The 24,369-nt window shown below is 43.0% G+C and overlaps 1 protein-coding gene across 1 annotated transcript in view; it reads right to left on the bottom strand.

The window, feature by feature from the left end:
- SLC10A7 (solute carrier family 10 member 7) overlaps positions 1-24,369 on the bottom strand; it is a 173,891-nt gene that overhangs the window by 144,527 nt on the left and 4,995 nt on the right. Inside the window, exons 2-3 of the mRNA XM_008641344.2 lie at positions 22,009-22,088; positions 133-338 (exon numbers count right to left, since the gene is read on the bottom strand). Coding sequence (XP_008639566.1) covers positions 133-338; positions 22,009-22,088 — 286 coding nt within the window. The remainder of the gene's footprint in view (positions 1-132; positions 339-22,008; positions 22,089-24,369) is intronic.

Genomic DNA, 24,369 nt, shown 5'->3' with positions numbered 1-24,369 from the left:
AGCCCGCCCCCCCGCCGGTTGGTCCCGGCCCCAGCCACTTCCCAGCGCCGGGCCGTTCCCCGGTTTCCCTCAGTGCTAAAAACACTTCCACTAAAACAGAATCGTAAAACCTCATCCTGTTGCTCGACCCACGTTTGCCATTCCCTGTTCCCCTCTTGTGGCGCTTCCCCGATGGATTAATCAGCCCAGCCCCTGCCCGGCCACCGCGCTCCAAGTCGCATGAACAAGGAGAGGATAAAGCAGGAGACGCGCTGTCTCTCAGCGGCTCCCACCGGTGCTGCCGCGGCTGCCCCGTCCCGCAGGGCTCTCGCACACACGGCTGCTCTGTTGCGTGATTCCTAAACAGTTAGGGAAGTTCATCCTGCACAGCCTCTGCGGATGTATTCAGGCTTCAAGGAATAGCCCTGCCACAGGCTTTCTGCTATCAAGGAAATAAACGTTTACAGCTGAAAGCTCAGCTGCGATCTCCAAGAGAGGTATATCCCTGCGTGTTCTGGGAGGTTCACTTGCGTAAACATGGACGAAATTTTTGGAACGTGCATTGTCCCATCCGCAAACAGATCCAAACTGTGCGGTTTAAAATGATTATGCATTTCACTGCTTTACTAAAGTTTACTGGAGTACGTGTTGATCCTCGCTCTCTTCTCAGGTGGGAGAGACAGATTGCAAAACCTCACTGCATTTGCCCAGCGCAGCCACTGCGGGTTGGCTGTTTTGGGAGAAAATAAATGCATAATGTGTTCATCTGGAGCAAGCTGTGATTATAACGAGCGTAGGATTTGATTAGTTGGAGGATTTGATTGCTGTGCAGGAGAGATAAATCAGATGAAGATGTACAGTTAATGTTTGTCATATAAACTATATTAAATCTCTCTGTGGGTACTCACTCACAAGTGGCCCTAGTTCCAGGACATCTGCACCATTCATGGATCAGAGCATGCATATCTTTTTGTATGTGGCTCTGAAAGCACACCAGCAAGAGCACAGGCCCTCTGATCTGAACACAGCAGGAGAGCAGGCAGATGTCCATGGTTTCCCAGGTGGTTTTGTTGTGAATTTGTACACAGCCCTGGAGCTCCTAGCAGAGATGGGAAGTAGACTTTTCACCCAGTTCCTAGGGGTTCCAGCCAGGCTGATGTGTTATGAGATGCAGAGGCCTCACACTGCACCAGCAGGTCTAGAAGGCAGGAGCAGATTCAGCACAATTCAGGAAAAAACATAATGAATAATCTGTTTAGGCCAAAAGTTAACTCAGAAGTTAGAAGTTTCATAGAGAATGAAATTGCTGCAGTGTCAATTCCTGAAGAAGCTGCAGAGGGATGGAAAGAAGGGCAGGTATGGAGGATGCTCAGTCTGGCAATAAAATTCAGTCCTGCAATAAAGACAGCAGTCTCACCATGCTTTTGCATCACAGTTTTTACATGGTAGTAATCCTGCCCCTCATTCTTTGCAAGTGGATACTAATCATAAAATTTTAATTTTGTTTACTGTTCAAGTTAATTCTAGTTAATTTTGCCAACAAGTTTCAGATATTTACTCACAGCAGATGTAATGGGCAAGTTAGAAACCTCAGTTTCAGTCCTAGGCTCGGGAAGATGCTTCTCAATTTCCCCTCCAAAGGGTCACTTCCTGTGCACAGTCCCAAGCCTGTTTCTCCTTGTCTAAAGAAGGATGAGATATCTCACTGGGTATTACATTTAGAACACTTAAGAAATATATATATATATAAAACCACAAACAAACAAGAAAACCCCACAAAATCAAATGGTCATCAGACATAACAGACCTTCCATCTATACTCAAAATAAAAAGATAAGCTTTAATGAGGCTCTGTTGCTTCAAGTGGATGCTTTGCCTTTAAATTTTTTCCAAAAGATCTGAAGTTTGTAATAAATATCTTTTGCCAAGTGAATTACAAAATACACAAGTTCACAAGGCCCTCTTCTTTTGTAATCTTTAAAATCATATGCAGATATTCTAAGCTGTGTGTCAACAGACTTCTACAAAGACATTTTTGCTGTTTTATTTTTTTTAAAGCTGCCCTGCTATTACTGTGATAAGCTTGTATGTCTTTTAGATTAAATAGATGAAGCTGTTCCTGCTTTTAAATAAGAGAGCACTCTCTAAGCCCTGTCCTGTCCCACTAGAGTGGAACAGAAAGGAAGAAAGCACTACATGTGAATTGTATAATTGGCATGGCACTCGCACACCCTAAATCTGTCTGCAAGACAGCATCACTATTGCTATCAGGGAATTTATCATCTGTATTGAGGCATTTGGTCACTATTAGAGAGGGACAATCCAGTGTCTGTCCTGTCACCCAAAACTGTCTCCTGCAACGTTTCACATTCCTCCTCATGTTTCCATACAGATAATACATATATTCTAGTTAAACACCAGGACTCAAACAGATCTGGAATGGTCTGGCACATGTGTATGTGTATTCTCTGTTACATTTTACAAAAACATTTTGGCGTGTATTTAGCTGTGGCTTAGACCTAGTACAGGAACAAGAATTTAGCTTGTCTTTGATTTCACATGACCAAATTTTCATTTTTGTTCAACTGCAAACATACCTTGGGGCTTGCAGATGCCTTCCTGCCTCCAAAGGCCCTTGTGCTTCCTTCTGCATAATACAAAAGCTTTGTGACACGTGTAGCTACGTGGCACCAATCCTTTGTTGGTTTCAGCAGGTAGTCTGCTGAAACCAACAGGACTGTTCATGTGAGCAGGGACTGGTTTTCATGTCTGCAAAGATGCAGGAGTGGACTGGACATTTCTGGGCTTCACATTTTGGACAACCAGCCTGATCAGTAACTGATGCCGAGATGCCGGCTCCCCTTTGTGCCATGTGGAGCCTATTCCTTTTGTGTCCCCAGCCTCTGATCTGCACTATGTACCTCACTGCCTAATAACTGCACAGTTATTTTAGGGAATGTGTGAGGATTTTTATGCTCCTGAGTAGCAGATGTCATCTGATTATGCGTTTAGACAGGAGAGGTTTTAATATAAAGGAGAGGGGATCACCAGATAAAGCGAGCTTAAACGAGAGGAAGAGATAGTATTAAATAATTTAGCTTGAAAAGAACAAAGATATTCAGAATGAACAAGATAAAGAGAGGTGTTAATTATAAATAGGAAAGTTGAGGAGAAAAAGTGGAAATATATGGGAGGCGGTTTACAACACATTTATATTTCTCACAAGCACTTAGTGGCATGATCTCAGATTTTCTCAGGCTCTTGAAGAGATTGCTGTACTGATCCCATTAGCTGGATTTCCTTGTGGAAGAGGAATTTACAAGTCTTTATTCTGTCTTGGCCTAGGTGCTTATGCTGCTTTAGGCATCTGCAAGGGGTCTTTTGGTTGTTGCTATTGAATATTATTGAATACCTATAAACACTTAGGTATTGCCAGTTGCAGGACTTACTACCCTTATCATAATGCAGTAGCAGGAATTATGTACAAGTTCAATTTAGAACAGCACTTAATGGGACTTAAAGTATGGTTTTCTAAATAGAAGCTATAGGATGATGAAAGATTTTGTGAATCTTTGGGTTTATTATTATGGTCTGATCTTTTTTTTCCCCAGAGACCTTAATGCGTAACACTCTTTTTGTTTTTAACTTGTGATAAAAGGTCCTCTTACATATTTAGTTATTCAACAAATAAGCAATTTTTCTTTTACTTAAGAGCTCAGTTTGAAATTTTCATGAGATAATCTCAGGCAATAGGAAGAAAATCTAAAAGATAACAAGTGGGGGTTTTGCTGATCCCATTCCTAGAACCTGCTTGTCCTTACACAGAAACAGAACCTGGTTTACTGATGCTCCACTCATGATATTCTCTTGACTTTTCCTCCTAGACTACCAAGAGACTATACAGATTGAGAGAAATTTTCATGTTTATCACTTTTTCACAGAAATATGGTTTCCCAGTAGACAGCAAGGCTATAATGTATTCAGAAGGTTGCATTTAAAAAAATAAAAAAGGAAAAGAAAAGCTATTGGCATAATAAAGCTGTGCTCTTGATACAGATTATGGGCTTCTTCAACTGCAATTCAAAAATATAAGACAAAAAAACTATTTTTCTAAACCATGGAAAGCTGTACATATTTAAACCTGAAAAATGATAGCAAGAACAGGAAATAGCTTCCCTAGACAATTTCCCAATGAACAGCTGGATTTAACCTATTAAATAAAATACTTCAGAGATAACATGGGGATACCTTTATATCTTTTTCTCCTTATGCTTACAAAAATAACCTTCTAATATTATAATCATGGTACCAAAATACCTACAACATGAGAAGTTTCACTTCAAAAATCTGTGCTGTACTTTTATAGCAGAGAAGCAGGAGATTTATTCTTAGGTGTGGATGCACAGATGTGCAGATGCAAAAGTTTTACAGTGCTTTTAGAGTAATTAACCACTCATAATGGGAAGAGCATGCAAATCACAGAAAGCAGAAAGAGGAGAGCAGTCACCCCAGCCCCTCTAGCTCTGAAATCAGGAACCCGTCACAAAGGTCGAGTTTGGAAGGAGCAGCCATCTGGAAAATCAGGTGCTAGAAGTTTCTAGAAGGTTTGTCTCAAGGTTGTTGAAAGCTGGCTTTTAGGAGCTTCAGCTTTATCTTCTAGAAGAAAGGATTGTCCAAAAGGAAGGGCAGCCCATGCTCCAAACTTTGTATTCTTTTAGCTGGACAGAAGGTAGAGCCTTATTTCTCTTGTGTCTATTAAATTAAATTTTAATATTAATTAAGAGTTTAAAGATTCAAAGAAACAGGGCCAATTCACCAGCTTCCCTGAGGGAGAATGCCAGAGAAGGCTTTGCACTTCCTGAGATTTGTCAGTTTGACTTCATCATAATAATGGCACCTCTTGTTACACCTCTTGGACCTTTGCTGGTCATTACTGTGTCCTGTCTTCACCACAGGCCAGGACCCAGCACTCCTTCAGTCTTGAGAAAAGCAAAATGCATTCCACAGGAATCTCAAAGACACATAACTTGACAGTGCCATCATTTACCCACATTGAAGTAAATTCCACAGTATTTGCAAATATATTCATTTGATCCCAGCCTATCTGGCCTTGATTTAAAACAGACTAGGAAGTGATGTCACAAGAATGTAAGTTCTTCTAAGTGCTGCATATGTCAGTCCTGAGAGGAACACATTCTTACACATCTTCTCCTAGAGAGGCATGAGAGCACATTAATAGATGGGGTATGGTATGTCTGATGTTGACCAGGTTCACATGTAAGTGAAAAAATGTCAAATGAGAAAGCAGATGAGGAAAAAAAAAGAAGAAGCGGGGCCAAGAAGGGAGATAAGTTATAGGGAAATATGCTAAATAATTAGGAAAAATGTAACCAGAGAGGAAGAAATCATTTAAAAGCTATCTAATAACAAATCAGATATTATATCTGTCAATACATAAAAAATGAATTTGCTGACAACTCTTCATCCCACAGTCTGCAGCATTAATAAGTTATGAAGTATGAAAAAACTGGGACGCTTTGTGCCTAAAACGGTATCACACGAGGAAAAGGGAATAAAGCTGAACTAAAACAAAGGACACGATTGTGTTTTGCTGGCAAATAATGACATAAATGGAAAACAAAACCACAGAAAAAAACACAGCCCCCCCAACCATCAAATAGAAGGAAAATCTGACTGCCTGGGTTTTTTGGCAGTTAATCAAATACAAATCATGAAGTCAGCACTATCTGATGGAAGTTTTGGATGCAGTTGTTATTCCAGAAGTGTCCAGCCCAAACTGCTTATTTAAACAAAGAGAAGGAGATGGCAGGGGAGCAGAGGATTAAAGTGACTGAGATAGGAGTTTTGGGATCCAAACTATCTCAAGGTAAACAGAAACCATGAAGGACAGAGCCTGAAGGGGAAGTCATTTCTATCCAAGCCTGCTGCTCTCCTTGCACTGTGAATTCATTCCCCTTACTGCTGCCTCACTAACCAGGAGGCAAGACTTTTGCACCTCTGTCATATCCAGGGCTCAAACATCCACCACTTGCTTTTTTGGCACAGCCAACACAGCTGCTAAACCTTCTCATCCTCCCTTCTCTCATGTTCAGCCTCTGCCCCACGCCTTTACCAGGACATTGCTGAATAGGTCTACTCCTGGGATGCTCTGCCTTCTTTCCTGTTCCCAGGGAAAACAGAGTTATTCTTTTGTGAAATTGATATATTCCTACAACATAATCAGGGCTTGACAAAGACTTCCAAGCAGCACTGTTCCCTGCCTGACATCTATCCAGCTTATGCTGCACCAGTCATCCTTGGGCGATTTTGTATTGTTCATTTCACAGGTCTCATCCAATCTTCCCCATTCCCTTCCACGTAAGTGGCTTTAATGCCGCAGCCTAGAGCTGCAGTAAGCGAGGGAAGGAACTAATTTATTTTTTTAGTAGGTACAAGTCAGTCAGCAAGCGCAGTAGGGAAGTTAGAGCAGAGATAGGGAGGATCATCTGGTTGGGGTTTTTTTCAGCAGAACCTAAAGAGGCTGTGTGAGGTAGGGCCTTATATTTCCTTTAGAGGATGTGCATTAAGCAGAGCTCTACCCTGATCCCTTTAGGAAGTGGGAGAGTTACGATGGTGCCTTTTCCCTGAGAGCATTTCTAAGCTTTCCTCACAGGAAGCTTTCCTTGTGGTGCATTCTTAAGTAGATCAAATGTAAAGGAAAATCCCAATTCAGAATTAATTGGCATACATTTTTTCAGGAGCTGGAGGGATTTTGAATTTCTTCCTTCTAGATGAACTTACAACACTCCTGCAATCCTGCATTTGAAGTTGTACCTGTCTGTGGTAGGAGGCAATCACAAGACCTGCAGCAAGGCACATCACCCTGATTTTACCTCTCAACCCTGTTACTCAGAGGCTTTCCAGTGTGGTGTCTGTAGCTCACATTTAACTCCAGCTTGTTCTTGCAGTCTTTGCTTCTGTAGGTGCTGTTCTCACTCTGGAGACAGTGGCATAGGAAGGAAGCCATGCTTGGAAATTAACCATTTCCAGCATCCCTGCAAAGCCAGAATCAGCAGCTGAAGTAGATGCTTGGTGGGGAAATAAGGCTCTTTTTTAAAGTGGGTCCAGAGTAATAGTTGGCTTAAAAATGCTTAGTACCATTAGCTCCAGGATCATCCACACCATGTGCTTGCCATCTGTCATTTTGTGAAAGAAAGCAGAGGTGTTTCTGCCATGACCACTGTCCCCTTGCATCATGCTTCTGCTGTGGGAAAATGGCTTTCCTCTAAACATGCCCAACCCACTGGCACATCCAATACTGCCTAAGCAGCACCACTCTCCATCCAGACAGGTATTCCCTCTTCACCTCCCGTCCAGCAGCTCTCTGGGTGCACAGCAAGCCCCATCTGAGTCACGCAATAATAATCATTGCTTATATACAAGATCCCTTGTGTACTGTATATTAATGTCTGGCTGGTAATTTAATGGCACCTCTAGGCATAAACAAAAGTTTATTAAAACAGTAAGTAAAATGTTCCCGAAGACTGGCCTGCATTTTTAATTTTCTATTCAGCATTCCAAAGTACAGAGCCAGCCTTCTTATGCAAAAGGAAAGCTACAGAGTTAACACCAAGTCATTTTGCACAAGTCAGACATAGCACAGTCTGAAGCAATAGGATGCTTCATTTATTCTCACAAGGCCCTTTTTTCTGGTCATCTTTAGCAATGATGGCCAAACAGAAATTTGAATTGATTATTAGGAAAGGTGTACAACTCCAAAAAGCAGCAGCATATTGATTACTGCTCACTTTACTTGTCACTTCTCAGCTAGGAAGCCACACAGTTAGCTAAAGCCATAAATCCCAGTCAGTAGTTACAGTGTCCACCATAGCTAAGACTGAGTCATGCTCTGAAGCTTAGGCACATAAAAGTGATGCCATTCCTCCCTTGTTTTCATTCATGAGATGCATTTCTTACAAGTGATTTATTGCTCTGAAGACCACCAGGTTTCTTTTCTCATAACCTAATTTCTTCAGCTCAGTAAAATGTGTATGTGCTAGCTAATACATAAATTACTACACATTTACAGTGGGCATGTAGTTGGACACATTTTTTAGACAACATTTAAGCAGAAACTTGAACTGATTTTCACATTTTAGATTAAAGTTATAGAGACATGAAGAATTCCATAAGAAAATTTTTCCATTGAGAAAATTCACTGTGGAGATGCTGGAGTGAGCAGCTGTGCTTTTAGCAAGTCTTATTTCAAATCCCAGCCACACTTCCAGACTGCAGTGACATTCCCCCTTCACTCCTCCACTGTAATTTAGCATACACTAAGGATCATGAAGCATTTCTCAGCTCCCAGGGCACATTGCTGCCTATCTCCACATTGATACACAACCCCATGGTGCTCAACTGGCCTCTTGGTTTTCACAGAAAGACAACAGGAGCATTCAGACTGAACAGAAGGTGCAAACACATGCTCCAACAGGTCCCATCCACAGGACTTTGGGAGCCTGAAGAAAATACAGCTGTTCCCAAGCTCTTTCCTTGGAACCTCAGTATTTTTGTCATAACCTAGAATATTTATCTACCTGCCACCCTCTACAGCCACCTGAAAGGAAGTTGTAGGCAGGCAGGGGTCAATCTCTTCTCCCAAGTGACAAGCAATAGGACAAGAGGAAATGGCCTCAGGTTGTGTCAGGGGCGGTTGAGATTGGATAGCGGGAAAAATTTCTTCACCAAAAGTGTTGTTGAGCACTGGAACAGGCAGCTCAGGGAAGTGGGGGTCACCATCCCTGGAGGTATTTAAAAGACATGTAGATGTGGCACTCAGGGACATGGTTTAGTGGTGCATGGGGCAGTGCTGGTGGAACAGTTGGACTTGATGATCTTAGAGATCTTTTCCAGCCTATGATCGAGGGACTCAAGCAGCTGAGAAGTCACTTACAAACAGCACCAGCAAGAATTAGCAGGGAGGAGAAAGACTACAACTATCTTGGAAGAAAATGCCCAGAACAAATCCTTTAATGCCTGTACAGAATAAAAACTTGGCTTGTAAACGACAAAAGCATTAATTGCACATCAGCGGCTTTTTTCATGTGTCATTCTTCAGCTTTTTAATTTTTAAAACATGTTTTTCTTATATTTAAGAGACAATCTAATATAAACAGATTCATTATTGACCCATTAGCCTTAACCTGCAGAGACTGGTGTTCTCTATTTATAGCAACATTTTAGCTTTAAAAAAAACCACAGACCCTTGTTCAAGATTAGATATTAAAGCTTTGAGCACTCATCAGCAAGCACAGGAACCCAAGTCTTGCACAGAAATCTCAGGGGGATTTTTTGTCTATCAATATTTGGTGGCACTGCTCATGTGAGAAAAAGCAAAAGATAAGGGTCAGGCAACAATGCCAGAATAACAGTGATGTACAGTTTGTGGTATTTCATATTTCCAGTTACAACATCAGGGCTGATCTGTTACCTTTCATAAAATGCTGCCACAAAATATTCAGACATAATGCAAACAAGAGCTTGCATGATCTGTCCCAGAACTTAAAATTAGGCAAATTAACACTGCCTTTGCAGCCTTCAGACTCAACCTGGCAGTAAGCCCCTGAAATGCTCACGGAGGTCAAGGGGTCTTCCACATGGGATGGCAATTCTTATTCAAACCATTCCCCCATATAAGACATTCAGTGCAAGTCTCTCTTTTCTGTGTCTTATTTTCTAGAGAAGAGTATGACTATTTAGGATCCTCACCATTAAAGGCAAGAATTCATTCCCATTTTAGCATTTTAAATCTCCACTGTTGTGATTCAATAAATTCTTAATATCACGCTGTCTATGCCCGGTCCACCTTTTATCTCCCCTGCAGAACAGCTGTGAAGATACAAGAGATGAAATTTTAGCCCCAGTTCAACAGAGCACTCACACACATATTTCAGGTGCTGCAGCTGGTGAACAGGCTGATTTACTTAAATGTTCTGCTGAGTTAGAGACCTGTGACCTTATATCATATGCAACTTTAAATTGAGTTAATGGCAGTTATATATATGCACTGACATAAACTGCTGGCTTTTTCATTCCAGGAATAGAAGAGAAAAAGGAAAATGTTGGTCAGAGTCTGGAAGCTTTGCATATTCATACTTTTCGCAGTTGTTAAGTGTTTGAAAATTCAGGTAATGAGCATACAATACTCAGGCTGCCTTTGTATTGCTTGGGGGTTTGCTATTCCAGTAATATCTCTACAGAAACCATTCTATCAAGACAGGGTTTTTTTGCCCTCAAATTGAATTAGCACTTGTACATTGAAGTTTTCAACATCACCCATAAGATTTTTCAACTTGTCAAAAGAATCTGCATGGTCTCTAACCATGAATAAAAATGATTTCAGGTATCATCTTTATTTCAAGTTTTATTTCCTGGGATTAATCTAATTGATTGTGCTGGTGGCTTGTTGAACAGCTGCTGAAATAAACAGACTATTTGTCTTTCTGTGTAAACATATGGGTACCTGGTTTAATTAAAGTTTGTACCAGTGTTGAGGGGGAAAAAAACCCACCACCTACAAAAAGATACCCTGTTTTCCAAACGGACACCATAGACCTGAAATTGCAAGAACTCTCTTGATTAATTTTCCTCTTGCTGATTTTAATAAATCTTTTACCATATAGACAAAAAATAAAGTCCAGTAGACCATATATAACGTCATTTTTTAAATATATATCCAGATGCTCACACAAGGCATGGATGATTTTCTCCTCTATAAGTAGGGGTAACCCCATAAATGTTTACTTCAATGTAATGCTCTTTTTTTTGCTTAGCAGAGCTAACCTGGTTTTGCATCTTTGATTACAATCCCGTTAATCCTTTTTATGGCTTCATAACAGACCAGGGTCTAAACCAAATTCTGTAGGTAAAATACAGTGAAATTCACCCCCCTTTGGCTCTAACACACATTTTCACTTTCCCCAGATATCTCTAGTGAAGGAAATAGCACTGCCAGCAGGAAATAAAAGGAATAAATGGTTCCAAATAATTCTTCTTAAACTCTTCTGTAAAAATTATTGGGTTGCTTGAAGATCCTTAGGCATCTTGATTTTCTTAGCTTTTCTCATATACATAATCAAAAAATTATGGGCTGGCATGGAGATGGTATAAGCATAAGTAGGTGGAGCCTCTAGCACCAGGGTGGAATTGGGCAAAAAGAATTGCTTCTGTAATAAGATTCTGGCAAATAATCGGTACACACAGGATCAGTTATTAATAGCCTTTTTATGCACAGATAAGCACCACTCTTAGCTGCGTGCATGTGCACAAATGAAATATTAATAAGCAGCACACGGTTGTGTCCAAACAGAAGGAAATCTGCACAGATAAGACTTAGAATCATAGAATTACTAAATTATTTAGGTTGGAAAATACCTTTAGGATGAAAGTCTAACCATCAACCCAGCACTGCCAGGTCCATCACTAAACCATGTCCCTAAGTGTCACATCTACCCATCTTTTAAATACCTCCAGGGATGGTGACTCCACCATTTCCCTGGGCAGCCTGTTCCAATGCCTGACAACACTTTCGGTGAAGAAATATTTTCTAATATCAAACCTAAACCTCCCCTGGTGCAACCTGAAGCCATTGTCTCTGGTCCAGTCACTTGTTACCTGGGAGAAGAAACCAACCTCTACCCAGCTACAACCTTCTATCAGGGAGTGTAGAGAGTGATAAGGTCTCCCCTGAGCCTCTTCTTCCATAGGCTAAACACCCCCAGCTCCCTCAGCCGTTCCTCAGACCTGTGCTCCAGCCCCTTCCCCAGCTCCATTGCCCTTCTCTGGACTCCCTCCAGCACCTCAGTGTCTTTCTTGCACTGAGGGGCCCAGAACGGGACACAGCGCTCGAGGTGCAGCCTCACCAGTGCCCAGTACAGGGGCACAGTCACTGCCCTGGTCCTGCTGGCCACACTATTGCTGATGCAGGCCAGGTGCCATTGGCCTTCTTGGCCCCCTGGGCACAGCTGGCTCATGTGCAGTCACTGTTGACCAGCAGATCATCTTGTCATAGAAGGAAATCAGGTTCCATTACAGGAGATTACCAACAACCATCCCAAGCTTGAAATAAAAAAATATTCACTTTGTCCTACAGTTTCCAGCTCCACCATTGTTTCTAAAAACAAAGCCCACGTCCTAGAGGCTGCAAAGACATAGTCTACCCACACACAGTCAGCCAAACTTCATTCCAGTCTCTAAGTTCAAGCTTTGCTCCTTAGGAGGAATGCAGAGGAAATCAGGATAGCAACACACAGTCTCTCTGCTGTGCTCTGTCACGTACTAGATATAGAGAGTAAACCTAAGATGAGCTTTTTAATGACACATGACAAGTGGACTACTTCAAGTAAATAGAATCTGGCATTAGTAAACATATCACTAAACAGCTAAAAATTTCAGAAAGACAGCAAAAATTTCAGAAGAGGCACAACCACGGTTGCTGAAAGAAGTTATTCATTTAATGGCAAAAGTAAGCTATTCCCTTTTTCTCAGATCAGTATATAATTTGGGGGGCTGTCTGTCTTGGGATAGCCTATTTTTACCCTTAACGAAGGAACATAAAAATTCTAATCAGTTTTCAAATCTCAGGAGTCCAAAGAGAATTTGCATATCTGCATAAAGAAGGACCTGGTACAGAAGAATAAAACAGGAATCTTTTGGATTACACAGGCTCAGGTGGGATGCTGCTGTGGTCAGTTCCCCAACAGGATTTAGCACAGTTGGAAAGACCTACCTTCTTTCAACCCCTCCTCTGGAATGATGCCAGCTGTAATTATACATTATAATGAGCGAGAATCTTGAATTCACAGTAGAGCAGTGAAGTTGTTTCTTCTCACCTTCAGTAATGTATTTCTGCCCTCCTTCTTCATCTTTGCTGTGTTGTTTTGTAGTTTATGCCAAACAAGTCTCATTCTTCTCATTACAGACAAAAATCTCTGCTTGTTGAAGTGCTGAGAGAGCTAATTCTTGTTGTTCTCACTTGTTACAGAAAACCTCCTGCCAAAGGAACCGTTTGGCTTAAAATATTGTAAACAACCTCTCCTCCTTTACCCGCCACCACAGCTTGCTTTTAAGAAGTCTGTTTTCGTAAACAGTGCATCTCATCTGCTCAAAACAGCATAACTGGGAGTTGCCATATCAAATACATTTATAGAAGATGGCAGCAAAGGAATACCTTGACAGACTAATGATGACCTCCTGCAAGTCAGGCACTTAAAAGGCTCGTTTTCCTGGTTAGCATATTAAAAAGTAATGGCTGAGTGGCACTGCTTCCACTCACCTGTCAAGGGTAATACCTGCCCTGTGGGCTACTGTGGAAATAACACCCAAGCTCACCACAAAGGTGGCTACCAAATAAGTCAGTCTGACAGGGGGATATGAAATACACAAGTTAATATCAGCTTCCAGCAGACACCACAAGAGACTGAAGCTAGAAAAAAAATATGGACCTGCTTTTTCCTTTGCATGCTTTGCCTTGGTAATGCCCATGGATTTCTGCAGCGTTTCTTCCAGGTTAAAAGCAGGGTGGGAAGGATGAGCTTTGTTAAGGAGAAAAGCTGTCTTTGTATCTATCTGGGTATTTCACCTGGTGCCTAAGCACTAGTCTCTTAAAATACAAATGCACACAAGCATTAAAGTTATTTAAAAAAATAACTGTAGTCATTATCTAAACAGGTCTGTGTACTCCTAATGTAAGTAGAAGGGGCAGGAAATGCCTCATGTCCTTGACTTAGAAATTCACTGACCTATGGTCTTGCACTTAGATACTTCCACTCAGCCCAAACATTGGAACTGGAGGCAAAAATGAAGTTCATGCTTTGAATTTGATTTATTCCTCGAGACTTCAAAGCTGGGCAGAAATTCTTGGTAGAAAGGGTGAAGAGTGAAATCTTGATTCTATTCAGGTTAATAGAGCAAGTGCTCTAAACAACTGAAGCTTATCCTGGCTTTAGTTTCCAAATTCAAAGTCCCAACCTCGTGGAAGTCCCATTAGCATTTCTGAACGTATCAGAGACCGACACACTTCTGCTGAAATAACCTTTGTGTCTGAGTGCATGATTGCTCATAGGGGTCCCACACACCCCAGCAGGTGCTGGGTGGTGTTGGGTGAATTAAATTAATTCTTCCTTGGACAAAACTCACGCTAAAGCCCACTGAGCTCCTCCAGGTGGAATGAGCAAAGCCATATGCAAGGAGCTGGGGCTGTTCCCCAGAGACGGGGATTAGAGTTTGAAAATGGGAGAGCAGAAGGAATTGCTCTAAAAAGCAAATTGTTTTTCCACATAAACAGGAAAAAAACCCAAACAACAGAATAAACAGCAAACTTAAACCAACTGGGATGATTAAACCAGTTTTGGGCTCAGCATGTAAGACACTTGCAATGCCATCGGCTTCCAGATAGGTATTTTTCATTAGGCTTTGTGCTTGTTGTTTGCTAATAAGAGCAAACTTTTTGTCACCTTTGAGTGGGATACATAGGTATCACAGATTCTTAGAATGGTTTGAGTTGGAAGGGGACCTTGAAGATCATCTGGTCCCAACCCCCCTGCCATGGGCAGGGATGTGTATGGCAGGATGTGTCCTAGAGGTTGTTTGTTTGTTTGTGTTTCCCTCCCCTCACCCCCCCACTGGAGAGTTTTGAGAAGTTTCCTTCTTTGTTTTCTATTTTACCTGCTGTATTACCCTCCAGCTTCTGAAGTTGCATGGGTTACTATTTATTCATCATTTTGCTTTATTAAGATGCAGTTCAGGTTTTCACCTACGTTGTATGTTTTGCAAACATGAAATAAGGATCTAAAAATTCAAAAGACTCGAGAGTATAAAGAACTTTTCAGACACCTGCTTTCTGAAGAAGCCTCAGCAGATAGAGCAGTTCAGCAGTGCAGAGCTGTTACCTGTGACCTAAAATAGCTTCTAATGCAGCAAATTATTTTAGATATCAACATTGTTATGCTGGAATAAATGTAGAGCTCTTTCTACATTTTTGTCATGTTCTGATAAAATCCCAGGTCTGACAGGATATCTTGACGAAAGAGTCCACATGAAATATGTTGCTAATTATTTATACACCTCTTCAAAGGCTCAGTGCTGCTACTTGTACTTCTTACTACTCGTACCTACCCAGGCCCTAAAGCTGTTTTTCAATCACTGAACTGAAACCCCTTGGAGTAACAAGTTTGTAATAGAGGTTCATAAACCTGGCAGTGATTAACAGCACAGGTTAATCAAATGGGTGTAGAACAGGCTTTTCCTCCCTTTTTCTTTAAAGGAAACTGGCCCCAAGTGTTTTTCCCTTTTTGCTACGTGGAAATAAATTTGCAATTAACTTTTACTTATTGGTGTCGTAGTGGCCTCTGAAGACCCGAGCCAGAAGCCAGCACTGTTGTGCTTCCCAGCACATAAATGTGTGCCAGAGGACAGCAGTAACTCTGAAGAGCTGACAACTCAGCACCATTCCACAGCTGAGCTCCAGGGGCCAGGAATGGGCAGAGCCCAGCTCTGCCAGGACCCACTCCTGCCTGGAAAAGAGCAGGCAGCCTCATGCTCATCTGTCACCCTGGTTACTAAAGCCACTTGATGATTTAAAATAATTAAGAGGAATTGTCCTCCACTGGCATCGGTTGGTCAGCTTCTTATGAAAATCAAAATGACCAAGTCCACCTACTGCTGAATCTCCTGCATTCAATCCACTCCAAGACCAGCAGGACATAAGACTCCAGCATGCCCTGCACACAGGGAATCAGTATCCAACTTCAGCTGTTTGCAATTGGACTCTCACTGAACATGCTAGAGTAACAACAGGAGAGGTGAGTTTGGGGTGGTTACCAGGCTGGATGGCAGCTGGGCCTAGAAGCCTGAACTTCCAAAAACTTGAGCCAGTAAGAAACTTCAAACAGAAAACAGCTGTCAGGGGCTGCTTTCTAAACCCTGAGCACATTGTTTATCAGTCAGCAGCCACAGCATTTTTGTATAGGATTTTTTGGAGCATGGTCATGAAATAAATGGAATTAAAATCTTGATTCAATTCAATTCCAATTGAGAGAAATAAAAGGAAATTCCTGCACTGCATTAGCTAAGTGTAAAGATGAAAAAACCCTTTTGAATTAGTACTGAAATGTATGAGATTTGCTTCACCTCACTAAGTCAGTGGGGTTTTTACTCAATGTTAATTGCTTCTAAAAATTGCAGACTCCAACCACCCACAGTCTGGGTGTGTGACAGACTGAGCATGAACACCCAACACCTTCTCTCAGGACCCTCCCTTGCAGTTATGCAAACCCCAGACCTCCCCCGCTACCAGCTGAGTTTATGATAACAAAACCACCACATTAATCCAGAGCAAACTCATCTTCCTGTTTTACAGCTCACCTTCCCCACGAGGTCCTGGCAGTTCCCAGGAGCAGCATGCACCCCTCATCCCTTGCCTTTCTGGGACCTCTCCTTTCTCCCAGGCTGTCAGTGCTCGGGACTGGAGCATCCAGGTGCCCTATGGGGGCTACGTTAAGCAGTGCAATGACTGCCATGGGGTTACTCTGCTCCCTTACCTCATCTCAGCCACTCACCAGGATGGATTTTTTAAATTCCTGCTTCGATTTTCATGTTTCTAGAGCCCTCCCCTATTTCACTTTGTTTTGGTGATGGGCATGGGATTTTTGTATCAGCAAGTCAGAAGAGCGATTGAGACCTGAGGTAGAAGGTAGTAAGCATCAGTCCCCAGCCCTTGGGTGTGTTTGTTCCATACCCTGGACCAGTCCTGAAGGAAGATTTTCCTTCTGCACAGTCAAGGATCCACAAAAAGTTTGAAAACCCCATCCCCTACAGCACTAACCTTCACCACAGCAGAGGAGCAAAACCCCGAAGAAGCAGTGGTTTACTTTTTCCCCTCTAGCACCAAGTACTCTCTGTCCTCTACCACTTTTCCTGTGAAACACAGACCTTTCTAAATAACAAAAGCTACCCTCAGAAGGCATCTGTTTCCTGCTCACATCTTGCTCTGCCATCACCTGTGATCCCACCGTCCTCTACCTGCTTTAAAATGCTGTTCTCATTTTTCATGACAGATTACAGCAATCAGGAGCAGATTAAAAAAAAAAGTTATTTGCACAGAAGCATAAACTATTGGTAGACTTCAAGCAAGTTCTGAACAGCAATATTTTAGGAATCTAAATGAGACACAGACAACCAAACTTGTTGCTCTTTCAGGTAAAGGCCAAATTTCTCATTTATGTCCTGTACAAAACTGTTGGGGGTGATTTATCTAGAAGAGGATGTTCCCTCTTCCTTGCTGCTACTTAGACAAACTCTCAAAGAGGGGGAAGAAAGGAGTTGGCAAGAACATCACAAAACCTGAAATAATTTCTTTGTTAACTTATAGTTGGTGTTGTTTTTACTACCGGAAAGGGTTCAAAAACTGATGTTATAGCCCTGACCTGAGCAATGCTATAACCTGAAATCTTAATATTCTGACAGGTGCCAGTATAGAATTTAAGGTCCAATTCTTACATACATTTACTAACAAACTAGGGAAGTGCTAACTTACAACAGAATTTCTGCTTGCATAAAATAGAGGGATGATGATTTCAAGAGGTAACTGCGTGTATGCACTAAAGGACTAAGTTTTTGTAGTCTCTGGTTTGCCAGCAATTTCTTTAACTGGAAAACTAAACAAAAAAAATAACAAGCAAACCTCCCCAACAAAATAAGACTGCAAATTCCACTTAGAAGTTCCTTAGTTTTAGTACTACTAGTACAGCCTGTCTCTCCTCTAGGTTCAGCTCAAACTCTGATTTGATGGCTGGTCTTTGACTTGGCAGGGGCTTTCCCCACTAAAAGTGCACCAGTCCTGCTTTCATTTTTCATTTCCATGGCTTTTGCTCTGCAGATGCCAGTGGCACTTTAGAAGCACAAAGTCCCTGAGTTCAAGAAAAACCAGCCACTGTTCATACAAATGCAGAGATCTGTTTTCCATTTTACATGGAACAGCTCAATTTATGAAAAAGAAAGCTGATTATTGCAATGAAATCTCGCCTTACAACAGATGAGGCCATACCACACAGACTCAAATAGTGAATTGCAGCCTGTTTTGAAGCCAGATTTAACATTGGACTGCCTCTTTAAAATAGGCAGTCTTGCCAAAGAGCAGCACATCTCAGCTCTCAGAAGAAAGCTACCCAGCTATTCCCACGTCTGGCTGAATTTTTAAAGAACACTGAAATGTTTGGAGCATTCACACGTGTTAATGCAGCAAAGATGCTTCCAATTCACTCAGTTTTTTCTGGCTTAAAGTGGAATAAATAAAAGCAAAATCTAGTCATGTACCTTTGCTGAATTAATGTTTCTTCCCTCCCTCTTTAACCAGCTTGGCTTCTTTATACACAGATGGTGGTCTTGGTTAGGGTCAAGGTTGACACAGCAGCTCCTTCTGTTCCCTGACCCATTGTCACCACCTCTCACACCACTATAATGAATGTGTAAAATCATTGTCAAAATGTTACCAAAAAGATAAATTGTGCAGGTACAGAAGAAAGTCTGCTATCCCCTCCAACATCATCCATTTTTATTACGCCACATTATAAATTACATTTTTCATCATGTATCTTAGGCATGGAAATGCACTAACCCTCTAAAAATAAGATTCCTCACTAAAACCCTCTACAGAAGATACCACTCCAGAGCACACATTTACAGCTACATCATAAATCTTTGGTAAAAATGGGATTTATAAAAGCTGTGCTGACACAGCTTATCTACAAGATTGTGAAAACGACAGCCGTGTGTAGAGTGCTCACCCTGCTAAAACACAGCTGTATGAATATTGAACATCAAACCCCACACAAGCCTTCTGACCTCTGCAGCAGCTCCCAAACCAGCCCTGCCTGTGTCCCTTCCCAAGCCAGGGTCCCACTCACAGCTGGAGCACAATTGTGAATCAAATAGAGCAAAACTCTTTTCATCACTTCCTTTCCCTCACTTGCCTGCAGGAAGATATTCTCTCCACCTACCTGTTCTGGGTTTGTCTCCCCACCACATTTTAGTATCGAAAGCAGCTGGGCCTTGCTAATTGATTAACTTCTGTGGCTTTGGCCTCCGGACAAGTAACCCTTACTTGTCAGGTTGCTGAACTTGTCTGGTCCTCTGGTTCATTTTTAAGTATTTTGAGCAATTGATGAGCAGAGATTGAGCCACCTTCTTTCTCACTCGACATGGGCCCTGCAACCTACTGTGACATGCCATGAAACATCCTTCTGGGGACACAGAAGGGTATGAGATGGTAGAGAGATATGAAGTAAGAGCTAAACCACATTTCATTCCAGCATAGACCTCTGGCATACTCTTGCAGCAGCTGAGTCACAACAGTCTGCTGGCCACTTGGAGCAGGATTTGCTTCTGGCTATGGTTGAGGACAGGAATTTTCCCAGTTCCCTAGAAACAGGCAGTAGGGCCAAGCAGCAAGAAGATGCCAACACTAGGGCACCCAGCCAAATTCTCTGGAAGCACTTCCAGGAGTCACCCTTCTCAGAGCAAACTTTCAGGGCTCCCCAGGGCCTGACCCCGGGTTTATCCATGGGAACACAGAGGAGCTCTGGCTGTCGCTGGCCACCATGGCACTAAAGTATCACTGGGACCACGGCGGGAGAAAGAGAAGGGCCGAGGGAATCATGGTCCTGAGCTCACCTCTCCAGCACCTGGGCTGCCTCGACCTCCTGGGAAAAAAAAACAAAACAAGCCCCTCAAAAAAACCCAAACTTTCTACTCACTACCACAGACTGCATTTTAACTTCCTGGTTGCCCCTGCTGTATTTATATGGATGGGGTGCACCCCAGCCCAGCCCATCCCACCGTTCCGCTCCTCTTCCTTTCCCTTCCCTCCCCTCCCGACTCTGCCGGGGAAATCCTTGCAGGACCCCGCCCTTCAGCAGCGCAGGGCCCGACTCCAAGCAGGGCACTCCCGAGTGCATCCCTGCTCACTAAAAGACATTGCACAGGTGTCAGCACTCACAGCAGACTGGTTCAAATGGTTGTAAAAGCCTCTTCAGATCCCACCTCCTTATTTGAAAATGTGCACAAACACTATTAAAAATCATATCAAGCTAATAAAAACAAAAGCAAAATCATGCCCTTAAATAAACTCCTAATTATCCATGCCAAGCAAACAGAAAAAAAAAAACCACCACAAAAAGGGCAAAAACCTCCTCGCCATTTTGGCCTACTTTGGGCTAGAGTGTCTGGACCCAGCAGGAACATTTTCAGAGGCAGGCGAGCGCACTGGGAGCCCAGGTCACTGGGAAAGACAGGGATGCTGGGACCTGTTAGGAAGTGTTTCCTCGTCTCATGGGTGTACAGCAACAAATTCACTTACCCAAGGAAACACGCTGGCCTAAACAAGGAAAGAAAAATGCATTTTACTCAAGAAAGTTCACCATGTCAGGGCACCTACCAGGCAACAGAACTGCTAAGGGATTAACAAGTAAAAATATGATTTGATTCTGCATTTCCTATATATACACAGCAACAGACACAGAGTCAGACACATGCAGCTTGATGATTTGAAAGGTTTCAAATGACAGCTTCTTTGGGTTGTCCCAGGTCTCCCCTGTCAAAACAAACAGTAAAGAAGTTTAGCATGAATTTAGTTCACCCCAATTCAGCGAAATATTTAAAGCAGGATGTGTGGATAGAAGTCCTTGTGAGTAAATTCCTCTACAGAAGTTTGTGTTACATGCTATAGACTGAGTTGTCTGCATTTTAAACTCTGCTTCAGATTGGCTGTATATACATCTGTCAATTATTAATCTCCTGCATTTTTTTTTTTCTGGGCATCACTTCTTTTCTTTCTTCAATTTTTCTTTACCTTCACAGTTCCATTTTCTGAGCTGTCTTCTTTCCTGCATGTCTGTGTGTTTGCAGTTCTTAACACAGAACCATTTAATAAGCTTTGATGTTCCTGGCAAAACTCCCATTGATCGTCTTGATTGCCTTTGTAAGAAATTTCACTGGAATTCAATGGCTGTCTCAGGACTGGGAAAGATACGTGATAACACAGTCCTAACCCGCTGCTTCCAACAGGAAATGTTGATGCAAGCTGGAGATGCGTTTCACAACTTGATTTCATTATATTAACAGTCTTCAAAACGTACAGTATTTCATTTATAAAAAGGGATAGGAACACAGGTGGATGCCTGCCCATGCTCTGTGTGGGAAGGGAACGGCTTTGATGTGTGCCTGGAGGTTGTACAAAAGGTGGAAAGCATTTCTGCTGAATTTTAACCAGTAAAAAAGGAAAAGGATTTGTGATTAGCTTTGAATAGAACTTAACCAAGTGTCTGTGCCCACAGGTAAGGTGGACAGTCCCCAACATTATCATTGGTGTTACGCACAGATACATCTACTGGGAATTAAAGCCTGGTTTTCCAGGGCTAGGTGAGCTCAGCATGCCTGGCCTTGCAGGGACCGATGCTCCAGCACACACATTTCCAGGAGATGCTGGGCCTAGTGCGCCTTCCCCATCAGTCAGGTTCCAGTCCCACCATGCTCTGATTGTGTGGACATAGAATCAAAGGAAGAAAACAGTAATTCCCAGACATTTTCCACCACCTATTCATGGAGCAGGGTGGGTCCATGCCAGACCTCACCAAAACTACAGAGACTGTGAAAGCACAATCCATGGCATGGCACACACCAAATACCACAGGTGTACATTACGCACCTCTCACCCGGGGCCACAGGACCCTGTCTCCTTAAATAAGTATTTTAACACACTATTTAATGGCTCTGGGGTACAACACCGACTCAGTGACACAACTGTGCCTGCTCAGAAACACGAGGTTTTCATCACTTTTTCAAATGCACGTCAACTGTCATAGTTTTTTCTTCCTGGCTGAAAGGAGAAGGCTGCCTGGTGAATCCTGGGGACATGTCAAGAGATCAGCCAACACCTTGCATGGCAGAAGGGGGAGAAAAAGAACTCAGATTTACCTTGAAAACCCTGCAGAAGTAGACGGAAGACACTGAAAAGTTACAAGGGCTAAGAGCTCCGAGCTGAGGACGTGCGCATGCTGGTGATCAAATTAAAAATTACAATATTTTCCCTAAGTTAGAGCAACTCCTGAAAGATATCTGAAGTGCAAGCACCATCTTTTGTTGCACCAAGTGCCTGGCACCAGCCTGCAGGCACCAGGCTGAGCACACGCGTCCTCATTGCTCCAGTTAAATGGCATACGGAGGGAGAGAGGAATTTCGTGCTTAATTAGGGAATGTGTTTGGAATATGATTTGTGATAATACATCTATAACAAGGGGAATTAATGAAAATAATTAATGAAGGCTAATCCGAGATACCAGATCAGCAAGAGTAGGGTCCCAAGGACATTCACACTGTGATTTATACTTTTTTTTTTTAATGATCCATGAGATCTTAATGTTTTCAATGCAAGTAGGAGTTGAGGATGTGGTTAGGGAGGGCTCCCACCTGTGAGAGTATTTGCAAGGAGGGTTCCTGTGTTCCTGAGAGAGTTAGATCTGAATTTATTTGCTTTGTATTATCCAGTGTTTCTTTTCCTTTAGAAGCCACTTTATGTCTGAATTCCCCTCTTCACAATTTTATTTTGATCTCTAAGGAAGAGCAGTGAAGTTTGTTGCACATCCAGCTGCTCTAATTTTGCAGTGTTTGGACAGCAGGTGTATCTCAAAAAAAACCCCCCAAAACCAAATCCAAACAAGCAGAAATACAGGCAAAATCACAGCCTTTCAGGACACTCACGACCCTTGAGCTATAAAGCACACAATGGAAACTTGGATTAAAATGAAGGTATTCAAAATAACTTTTATGCAGCGCCATGGCAAGCCAAGCAGGTGATTGCTGTGCTGCTACCAGATAGATGGCACAGAATAGGGGGCAGGACAGTCACCATTGCCTCTGGTGTTAGCCAAGGCTATGGATGAAAAAGGCCTTTCCTGAGGTCTCCAGGGCTGGCAGAGCCTTGGGAGAGCCTGAGGAGGTATGGGAGCATTCTTGGTGCCCCACTGCCATACTGGGCCCACCTCAAACAGCAGCTCCAACAAAGAAGAGAGGTTGAAATCCATGCCAAAATGACTGCCAAAAAGCCCTGTACAAAGCCAGGGCCTGCCTCCACCTCCACCCTCCCTCTTGGAAAAGGAGTTTTGGGATAGCATCCTGGGTGCTGTGGGGAACGTGCAGTGTTTGTGAGCAGAGGAGAGGCAGTGCGAGCTGGACGGCTCCTGCTTAGCAGTCTGCTCACATCGTTCTCCCACGAAGAATATTCAGCTTTCTTTGTCTAAAATGTTGAGTGGTTATGAATAGTAAGGATAGACTATCTGTAATTATTTTTAAATTATTAATGGTTTTGTTAGATCCCTTCACTTCTACATTAGGTTTCTGTTAATGTAAGTTAAATCAAAATGTACTTCGGTTTCCAGGCAGCTCCCCAATGTATTTTTCATTCTTTCATAACATTACTTCAAGTTCTCGATGAGGTGTCTATGATAAAGTTTGCTCCTGAGCCGGCAGACTTCCAGTCCTAATGAATTCAGTGAAAGGCTCACCAGGCAGGGCTCTCATCAGCCGGGCCGGATGGCGAATGAGGAGGCCGTGGCTGCATTGCCCGTCAGGGTCCCACCCCCAGCTTCTAGGTGTCATACCCTATCCATGAGAAGGAGCATGAGATCCACGGGGGGAACACCAATGACAGAGGGAAATTTGTCAGAATAACCGAGTTACTTTATTGGTGCTTCCCATCGCGCTTAGGAGACTCAGCTTGTTATGCCAGGCACTCCTGATCAGAAAATATCTGCGGAGTGCCTGGCTCAGGGGACAGACCCTGCAGGAGGGGAGGAAAGGTTCCCGCTTGCCACCCTGCCCCAGGAGATGCTCTCGGCTGGGGAAAAAGAGAGGGACAGAAACGCGGTTTTCTCCCTTCTCGGAGAAAGAGCAGGCCGGGCAGGGTCCGAGGGGCCGGCGGTCCGCGAGGCCGGGCCCTCACCCCCCGCCCGCCCGGAGCCCCGCTCCTGCCGAGGGGGCGGCGCTGGGGAGAGGAGCGTGCGGAGTTAAACGCGTGCATTCAACACAAACGCCACGAAAAATGCCTGGATAAATTATGCAGAGGGATTTCTGGATTTCTTTCAAGTAATTAAGTTTCGATTTCTTGCATTTATTTTAGTGCCAGGAAGCACGAGGCGCCACGGACGGCAAAACTCTTCATTGATCGTTCCGGGTTTGAAGTTTGACTTCGTGACTTGACTCGGCTCGCGGCGGCGGCGCGGCCGCGGATTTGGAGCGGGGGAGGAGATTTGGGAGAGGGGGAGCAGGGGCCGGTGCGGG

This window comes from Corvus brachyrhynchos, unplaced genomic scaffold, assembly GCF_000691975.1.
Source record: "Corvus brachyrhynchos isolate BGI_N302 unplaced genomic scaffold, ASM69197v1 scaffold229, whole genome shotgun sequence".
Lineage (NCBI taxonomy): Eukaryota > Metazoa > Chordata > Aves > Passeriformes > Corvidae > Corvus > Corvus brachyrhynchos.
The sequence above is the reverse complement of the archived record's forward strand: the minus strand, read 5'-3'. Positions and strand labels throughout refer to the sequence as shown.